General features: G+C 36.9%; 1 protein-coding gene across 2 annotated transcripts in view; it reads right to left on the reverse strand.

Annotated features, from left to right (window-relative positions):
• The window catches only part of parp14rs1 (poly(ADP-ribose) polymerase family member 14-related sequence 1), a 16,453-nt gene that overhangs the window by 1,458 nt on the left and 4,955 nt on the right, over positions 1 to 10,040 (reverse strand). The window contains exons 4-15 of one of the 2 annotated variants that reach the window (XM_016534419.1): positions 7,320 to 7,553; positions 6,962 to 7,189; positions 4,604 to 6,879; positions 4,122 to 4,355; positions 3,820 to 4,041; positions 3,608 to 3,686; positions 3,293 to 3,439; positions 3,085 to 3,147; positions 2,763 to 2,939; positions 1,616 to 1,822; positions 796 to 1,461; positions 495 to 637 (exon numbers count right to left, since the gene is read on the reverse strand). In XM_016534419.1, coding sequence (XP_016389905.1) covers positions 495 to 637; positions 796 to 1,461; positions 1,616 to 1,822; positions 2,763 to 2,939; positions 3,085 to 3,147; positions 3,293 to 3,439; positions 3,608 to 3,686; positions 3,820 to 4,041; positions 4,122 to 4,355; positions 4,604 to 6,879; positions 6,962 to 7,189; positions 7,320 to 7,553 — 4,676 coding nt within the window. The remainder of the gene's footprint in view (positions 1 to 494; positions 638 to 795; positions 1,462 to 1,615; positions 1,823 to 2,762; positions 2,940 to 3,084; positions 3,148 to 3,292; positions 3,440 to 3,607; positions 3,687 to 3,819; positions 4,042 to 4,121; positions 4,356 to 4,603; positions 6,880 to 6,961; positions 7,190 to 7,319; positions 7,554 to 10,040) is intronic. The other variant, XM_016534420.1, reaches the window with a different exon arrangement.

The raw sequence follows: 10,040 nt of genomic DNA on the forward strand, positions 1-10,040 counted from the left end.
TCTGAAAGAAGAGAGAAAGTCACATATAGGATGCTTCGAGCGTAAGTAAAACACAGTCTAATTTTCATTTTTGGGTGAACTAACCCTTTAATGCTAATCCAGAATTTGAGATTCAACTCAAAATTTACAAATTTACTGACAGCCCTAGAATATATATATATATATATATACTGCTCTTCAAAAGTTTGGGATCAGTAAGATTTTTTATGTTTTTTAAAGAATTTTCTTATGCTCATCAAGTCTGCATTTATTTGATCAAAAATACAGAAAAAGTTTAATATTTTGAAATTATATTGCAATTTAAAATAATGTTTTTTATGTTAATATACTTTAAAATATAATTTAATCCCGTGAAGCAAAGTTGAATTGTCACATGATCCTTCATGAAATCATTCTAATATGCTGATTTAGTTAGCAATGTTCAGTCCTGTAGACTATCTAATAATTAATGAATAAATACTATACAATACCATACAATAAAATGGCACACATACCTTCAAGACTTTGTTGCTAGGACAAGTGGCCTGGAAGAGGCCATTTACCTCTTTGTATTCTGTGCTGGTTGGTTGCAAATTAAACTTTCTGCACAACTCGTTATGTGCCATTCCATCCCAGTACTGTGGAATATCTTCAGTAGCTAATGGAGAAAAGCATCTAGTTATTTAATATGATGGTAAAATCTACACCATTAGTTCCAGTGCAGTATAATAATTTATACATTTATTAATTTTAATTCATTTTTATATATTTATTGTTTTGTTTTTCTTATTGATAAATGATACTACATTTACATACCTTTCAGTTTGTCAATGCGTCTGATTTTCATCTGGTTTCCACCAGTGGTGCACACTGCTGGACCCTCAGGCAGTGTGACCTGGTAAGTTTGGCCTTGGAAGGAAATTCTGATGCCTGCAGCTTGTTTACCAAGGGCCTTTTCCAACTCAAAATTTGTACGTTGATCAAAATTCCTAAATTGCCCACCTTGTTCATACTGCCAATCAACAAGCTCACTTGTGTAATCCATTTCTTTTTGCAGTGTCTCTTTCTCTTTGGCTGCTTTGAGCATGTCTTGGATTTCCTGAATGGCTTTTAGAACATCTCGGCTGAGACCTTGTATTATCAGTGTGGCCTGTCCTGGGGTTTCTTCTGAACCTTTATTCGCTTTGTATTCCAGCCTTATAGTCACATCTATAGTGCTTTGCAGGTCCTGGATTCGCTGTTGGTCTTTATCTGATAAGGTAAGTATCGCTGTGTCTGTGATGGCCTCGAACACTTGTTCCTGATCGATCATACCCTCTAAGAAACGCTTTGTTTCGTCCACATCTGCTTGTGATGGTCCACAGATAGAAAAAAATACTGGATCTACTTGCACGCCTTCAATGACAAAGTCTTTGCCACCATGTTGTTTTATTTCTTTCTCCCAAGATCCAGTGAAGAAGGATTTAACATTAGCGGCATATGCTGTGTAATAAATAAAATTGGAATGGAGAAAGTCAGTTTTATATCTTTGTTGTGAATGACCTCATGAGAATGTATTCCTGAACTATTCTGTTTTATTCATTAATGTTTTAAAGGGTACTCATGTTCTATAAATGTAGGTGGAATGTCATCATACCTTTGATCTTTGACCAGGTACTCTGCTCTTGTTTAGCAGGTCCAGTTTCTTGATTCTGCATGCTTTTGTGGAATTCAGGGAGCATTTGGGCCTGGAACACAACCAGTCTGATCAGCTTGAGAGTGGACTGGGGAGTTTTTCTTATCATGTCCAGTATACCATCCAACATGCAGTCTGCTACTTGACCCGGAGACAACCCTGCTTTTCCTAGGAAAAAGAAAGTCACATGACTAAAATCCATGTTCATGTTTACAGTGAAAGTTTTGCATTGACAATATAAAGATAATGTTTCAGTTAGGGCTGCCAAAATTAATGTAAAGTAAAAAAATTAATAACTAAAAACAAAAAACTTATATAATGTACATTACATTATAATAACCACTTATTTATTTATAATGCTAATCCACAATTTGAGGACAATATAAAGATAATGTTTCAGTTAGGGCTGCCAAAATTAATGTAAAGTAAAAAAAAATAATAACTAAAAACAAAAAACGTATATAATGTACATTACATTATAATAACCACTTATTTATTTATAATGCTAATCCACAATTTGAGATTATGCAATTTTTTATTTTGTACTGACCTGAATAAAATATTTCACATAAAAGATGATTACATGTAGTCCACAAGAGAAAATAATAGTTGACTTTATAAAAATGACCCCATTCAAAAGTTTATATACGCTTGGTTCTTAATACTGTGTTGTTACCTGGATCCACAGCTGTTTTTATTTATTTTATTTTATTTTATTTTTTTGTGATAGTTGTTCATGAGTCCCTTGTTTGTCCTGAACAGTTAAACTGCCCACTGTTCAACAGAAAAATCCTTCAGGTCCTACAAATTCTTTGGTTTTCCAGCATTTTTGTGTATTTGAACCCTTTCCAAAAATGACTGTATGATTTTGAGATCCATCTTTTCACACTGAGGACAACTGAGGGACTCATATGCAACTATCACAGAAGGCTCAAATACTCGCTGATGCTCCAGAAGGAAAAACAAATGAACAAAAAAACTAACATTACTACAAATTGCATTCATATATTTTCTCTTTATATGTAAAGACAGTCTTTTTTTAACATAAAGATTGACAACACTATCCCGTTTCTTTCTTTCTTTTTTGTCTTGTTGAGTTTGTTCTCACCTGTACCAATAGCTGGGAATGCAATGGAGGTTAACTTTTCCTTGGCACACATTTCCAGTGCCTTTTTAACATGGCTTTGGATCATACCAGCATTGCTTTGTACTGAAATGTGGATGATCTTTTTACACTGTAAATTCCCCGCTTGAGTCATTATGAGTCCACTTTTATCCTGGGCCCCTGGCAACACACATGAACTAGAATTATAAGACATGTGCTAAAGTTTTAGAGCATGTGAAAAGATTATTAAATGATTAATTAATATTTAATTCTTTTTTCATTCTTATTAAATATTTTAGTCAAGGAATGAAAACATGCTTCTCACCGAGTTGCTGGCACTCAGCTTCTACATTTGGACCAGCCTTATCCAAAATAGCCTTTGAGACACCTTAACCATTTGAGATAAAATGAGTTTATTTTCTCTGTTTCAACTCAAATTATTCCTATCTTATAAAATGAAGCAGCAAGCAATTCTAGGCAAAGTCATGAGTACAAAAATTAGTCTTCTACTAATTCAGAATTAGTAACTTTACCTGCTTTCAGTGTAAACTCTTTATTGCTGGAATTGACAATGACATCAGTTTTCTCTAAAGTAATATCACCATTCAGGACCTGAAGTGTTACTCCTCCCACAGTAGTCTCGTGAATCCCAGATTTTGTTATGACCTTTGAGAAGGGGCCTGTAATTTCATTGTAAAATACAACAGAACTAAATAAACATTAAGGAAATGTATCATAATCAGGGGGAACTGACTGACTTCATTCATCCACTAAAAACGACAGTGAGATCAGTTAGTTATAAGTGATTGCAAAAATGGTTGGATAAGAAAAAGTGACGTTTTGGGCACCTGTGCTCTGCGGCTGTGTGGGGTTACTTGCTGAGGCAGACTGGCCCAAAAACCTTTTGGTAAACTCATCTGTGAATACCTGTTGTGGGTGACATATAGTATTAGTGAAGTGAAAATAACTAATTATTATTGTACTAAGTGTCAAAAATCTGCAGATGTGGAATTCCACATGGATCTAAAAAAAGACTGATATGACATCATACATCTTGTACCTGAATGGTTTGTGTATCTTTGGGGTGAAGAACAAATACCACGTCCTTCACATGCTTTGAACTTCTTTTACTGCTAAACTTGAAGGCTGAGTCCAGCATAGTGCAGACCACCAGTGGCTTTGGAAACCCCAGGTTTCCTGTGCCAATGGCAGAGAATAAAATGGAGCTCTGCTGACGTTGCTCTGCCAGACTCAAACACTTATCCATGATATCCTCCAGCACCTGCTCAAACCGAATAAAAACATTTATATAAAACAGATTTTTAAACTACTAATCACCAAAAATCAATCAATGAGTATTACCTTCTGCTCATTTCCTTGTCCCTGATTCCAGTGTGGCACAACAGCATGGAACACCAGTTTGTTCTTCAGGTTTGCACCTGCTGTTTCAAAGACTGCTCCAATATTGGCAGAGCCAGTGACTTGCTGATTGAGCAGAACCTGAAGCTGAGGACCAGCTGCTTTGAGAAGGGCATTTGAAATGGCTCCCACGCTGAGATTTAGGTCACTGCTGAGAGTGTTCACAACGACGTCCATCTGCACAAAAAAGCAGATATTTACAGATGCATAGTCAGCTCAAATCATGTTCCGACATTCTACTTCAAAATTAACAAAAAAAATGAAAAAGGCGGAGGGCCCTTTGAAACTTTTGGAGGAAAACAAACATAAATAAAACCCTCTCAAGTACATCTCTCTCAAGGACATTTTGGCATTTCAAATAGAAAATGAGTTTCGGCAAAAAGTAAGACACCAAATACAATTATGTGTAATAATACTGAACTCACTGTTGTGTCCTCAATGTTTCCTTTCATAAGGGTGATGGTTAAACCTTCTTTTGTCTGAAAACTTTGTGATGCTCCTTGAAAGAGTGTGGCAGTCTGGTGTTGGCTTGGAGAAGAACTTGCTTGGTTTTGGTTTTGCTGCTGGCTGCTTGAACTGCTTCCAGATGCCATGCTGTGGGTAAGCGCACTGACCCCATAAATCTTCTTCACTGCTGCTTCTAAAGCTTGAACTGTCTTATCATTATTGTCAACTAGGTGAATCTTCTTCAGTGTATTGTCCTCTTCAACAAAATCACAGAACTCTTTTATAGCTTTCACAATGGTGTCTGCACAAAGGTCCAGTGGGAAACCACCACCAGATACACCAGAGCTAATGGCTGGGATTGCCAAAGACTGGAAGCTTTCTTGATCTGCCAAATTCAGACTCTTTTTCACAGTTTTTTTCAGGAGCTTTTCAGACTCCTGAGGTTTGTAAATATTATAATTAGGTCCTATTGCTAAGATGACATGTTTGCATCGCAGCCGCCCTCCTGCATCGAGGAGAACAGCATCACCTGTTGTCAACTTCCGTTTTTTGACAGTCTGGTTGCAGTCATTCTGAAGTTTAGGACCAGCAGCATCTGAGAGGACCTTGACTAAACCTCCATCCAGTAGGAGGTTCTCTTTGCATCCACCGACCACTGCATCCACTTGAAACGAGCACATGTCAGCTTTGTTTACTGTAATCTCCATTCCTTCATGTGTTTTATAATGATAAACAGGTTTTATTATCAGTGATTGAACTGTGTCATGTGGGTGGTCATACTCATCTAGTAACTGAACCAAACAATTCATATTTGTCTGGACATATGTAACACACATTAACTCTTTCTCCTTGAAAAACTTCTTTGCCCCTGGTTTAACTATTTTCATGGTGCAGTTATGCACAGATCTAAGCAAGTCCTCAAACAGAAGCACACACTTAGAGACATGAAGCCTTGAGCCACTGATCACAATGTCTTCACCTTTGAAGTCCACATTCACATTACCTTTCACCTCTTCAAACCAATCCTGCTTTTTATGATTCTTTATGAATGTGACAACAGTCTTGTGAGACTTCAGAGTTTTCTCAAATTGAGAGTTTTCCTGAACAAAGTTATGTAACTCTTGTTCAACATCGGTAATGGAATCTACAAAGCCAGAAACCACCACCTGGTTGACAGTTGTCTGTACTGTGACATTTGTGACAGTGTTTTTTATGTGAGAGACTAGGTCATGCCAGTCTGATCTTCCTAGAACACTGGGATCTTCTACACTGAAGCTCAGATGACCCAGATCTGTCTGCAATTGCTTCTCACCAACACTCAAGGCATTGTCTGTTTTCCCAACAAGCAAAACTCTCTTTCCATCAGCTTCTAATGCCACATTGATTCCTTTGTTTAAAAACAAATTGTCGGTCATTTCCTCTACATCCTTGGTGAGCAGAAAATCTAAAACAGATTGGTGGAGCTCAATTGGTTTATGAATCAAATTAAGAACAGCCTGCAGTATCTTATTCTTTGTTTCCAGCACCTCATGTTTCAGACCGTAGAAAGTTAACTTTCGGCTGTGCACATGGTATGTGATGTTCATTTCTGGAAATTTGTCACAGATTTGCTGCTCCAAACCATCACGGAGAACGAGATTGTAAATGGATGGAGTCATACTGGTTTCACCCGTCTCACTGCCCTTCTCCCTTTGGATTCTTTGGGTGACTCTCTCAACAGTTTCTGTCAGAATTCCCCCAATCCTGTTCATATCTTCTTTCAGGCCGGCTACAGTTATTGTTCCTTCATCCACATTGGGAACCAGTGTGACAGCCTCTCCCACTACTGCTTTTTGGATTTCAGGTTGTATCTCTGTCCACGCATCCTTCTGAATGCAGAACTCAGTGGATTTAAACTCAGATGTTAATGATAAAAACACAGAGAGGACATTTTCTCTCCATGTCTGAATGAGTTTTCTTGTCTGCACACCATTGTTAAGTAGGGATTGAGAAGGACTGATCTTCACTGCTGAGGACTGAAAATCCATCTCACAAAAATGACTGGACATAGCTTGCTTGATTGAATCCATAGATTTTTGGTTTTCCTTTAAGTGGTGCCATACAGCTCTATCAATCTTCTCAATGAATGCCTCTGGAAGTCTCAGGGTGGGTCTGTCTTTACCATATAGAGCTGTTTGTAGTGTTTCATAGTATGGCAGTACTCTGAAAGGCTGCTTTTTAAGCTGATGTTGCTCTTTGAGGACTCTTTGCACATCTGAAAAAGCACACATTGTTTAGTTTATGCATTTGTCAAAATGAAATTCAACTAATAAATCAAATGTTACTACTTCATGTACCTTCAAGATTTGTAAAAGTTATTATTGCTGACTGATCTGTTTCAACTGTTACCCCATCATCCTCTACTTCTCCAAATTTGTCAAAATACAGCATGACTAAGTCAGAGTTTGAGTTTGGAGGTAAGCCTTCAGCTTTCACTTTTGAAGTCATCTCAAGCAATCGGACTTTAATGTTTTTCTTCTTAATTATTCCATTGCTTGGAGAGGATACAAAGAAATGTTCTGCATCTATGGAATGAAATATAAGTAACAGGAAACAAGAGCACGGTGATCACCACTAAGACCTTAGTAAAAGGCTAGAATTTTGCATGCACATCTGAAGAGTACATTGTGTTGTGGGATACAACCCATGACTTACACTTGCTATTGGAAAATGCCACCACAGCACAGTTACTCTCTGGTATTATTTCGATGTTGAAGTCTTTTGACTCAGCAGAAGATCCTTTCAGGATATTTTCCACCAGCATTGTCAGAAACTCTTGACCACTGTTTTGGATGTTTTCAATTACAGCTGATCTAGGGGTTGTATCTTCTTCCGTTTCCTCAAGTGGCTCAACCTTCTCCTCTTTTTCTTCTCCGCTCTGTGGTTCACCTGAATGTAAAAACACTATTCACTTTGAAACGTTTTAACTATGCTGATACAAATATACAGGTATGTAGAATTACTTCAATTTGAATTAATTTCAGGATTATCATTTAACACTTAACATGTAAACTTATATATATCGTGTTTGTGGTAGGGTGTCATGCAAATGACCATACTAAAACCCAAAGTATACTTCAGTTTTGATGCAAATGTTTGATGCAGATGCGTACAGCTGAATGCACATCCTTTCAACGTATACTCCATTTGATAGAGTGTATGGATGCACAGCATTTAACACATGCAGTAGGAAATTTAATATTTGTCAAGTGTCTGTGCTATTTCTTTCCAGACGTTATGACCAATAAAAAATGTCTTTGTATTTGTTTAAACTGAGTTGTGGGTATCTTTTTACCCAGTCACACAAGCGCTCGTCAACGCAGGTGCCTATTGTCATTCCACCTCCTGTTTAAAATCTGAAATAGTGGACTGGGTCAGTGTTAGTGCATTGTGGACAAACTAATTAAGTGCAAAAAATATTCAAGGCATTGCGAGGTGAGTGGGTACTATGCTGATGATGTAAAGATGATTTTTTTTTTCAAAGTATACATATCATTTACAAAGTATGCATACAAAGTATACATATCATCAATTCATTTTATTACACAACTAGAATACTTTATTCTGATCATCAATTTGTAATGGAGGCCAGCTGGTAAGAGTTGTGTGAGTAAACCTCACTCCACTGTTCTTAAGAGATGCACTACCGACTGATGCTAGAGGCTGCGGTCTTTAGCGTCCTTGTCAGTGTGCTTGCCTCCCATCGCCGTTTTAAATCCTGCTCGGTGATCAAACATTTACTTATATGTCAGAACCCCTCTGGTACAGTCGTCCATGGCAATATTGTATATCATCTGGGTAACTACCACTGGTGTCATGAACAAATGGGCTTAAATATGGCTAAAATATTTATGAAATGTAGTCTTAAATTGAATTATGTAAATTAATGTAAATTATAAATGAAATATTACTAATAATGTTAAATATTCAAAGCCATACATTGTAAAAATAAACATTCCATGTTCTTATCTGATCAGCATAGTGTAGTATAGCCTGCCTGCTTAATAAATCTAATATTGTCTTTGATCTTTTGATAAAAACATGCAATTAATTAAAAAAAATCACATTTGTAATATTTACCCTGAAAAAGATCACTTGTTAATACAATAGCAATGCTAACACACTGGAACAGAAAACCATAGACTGTAAAAAAAAAAAAAAAATAGATTGATGACACATCTCTACTCTCTTCCACTAGTATTTTCCTGCCATGAGGGCATAAACATTTATGATGTAGCCTTGTGCACTTACTAGACCATCTTATTAGTTTTTAATGATGAGCAGGACTCTTGCCTTGAACATTCATCAGTGCGATAAGAACTACGTAAAATGACAGAAACCATCTTTGGGATAAAAATATTTTAAGTGTAACTTGATTTTTAGTTTGGCTCATGTCCCATTTGTTTACATGGAGAGGTTAAGGTTTATGACCTGTACTACAGCCAGCAACCTGGGGGTGATTGAAACATTTTGGCTTCACTTTTCAGGACTTGTGCGGCACTTGCAGAGAACTGAACTGACTATCACTCAGTGATAGGTGACCTACTATCATGGCCTGAAGTGTTACTACTACTACAAAGGGCTATCCTAGGCGGACCCATTTGTTTATGACACCAGTGCTACTTTCCTGTCGCTCATATCACACTGAGGACTTTCATACAAATGCAGCTGGAACTATCTTCCTTCAACTACAACATCGGTGTCACACAAGAAAGACAGCAGAGTGTGGATGAGTTTTTAGCTTAAGTTCAAAACCTCAAAAAAATGATGTAGCTACAGAATAATAGATGTTTATAGGAAATAAGACATTATCCCATTTCGGGACCCCCCTCCTGTTTTTTTGGTGTCACTTTCATTAACACTGAAAAACAACGATTAAAAACCTAAAAAAGTTCCTAATATGTGGCCTGTTAACTATTTATATTATGGGGGAGGGGTCAAGTAACACAAGCAAGCAATGCGCAAACTGTGCGCAAGAGTTATGCCGGTGAAAGTAAAAAAAACTGACAGAGCTTTCTAACGCTGCATTAACGACGCATATTCTCTGAGAGACAACGAGAGACGAAACTACTTCAACATATGGTGATAACGGTATATAACTGTCTTAAATTATTCCCTAATATTTCTCTTGTGGCCCATATAGTGAAAAACATGAGAAGAAACATATTTCGCGTTAAACAGGTTGTTTTTGAAAATCGGTGCACGAAAGCTGCTCTTAATTTTCACTGATGACTGCAGTGCAAGAATTTTAATTATAGGCCTATAATTCATTATATAAATTATTAAACCTGTTTAAAAAAAACTTTTAAAAAACATTCTCAATGAGGAGTAGCCTAAACTAATAGCCTAAATTGTAATTATCCTCACAGCGCGCCA

This window comes from Sinocyclocheilus rhinocerous, unplaced genomic scaffold (genome assembly GCF_001515625.1).
Source record: "Sinocyclocheilus rhinocerous isolate Xijiao unplaced genomic scaffold, SAMN03320098_v1.1 scaffold3807, whole genome shotgun sequence".
Lineage (NCBI taxonomy): Eukaryota > Metazoa > Chordata > Actinopteri > Cypriniformes > Cyprinidae > Sinocyclocheilus > Sinocyclocheilus rhinocerous.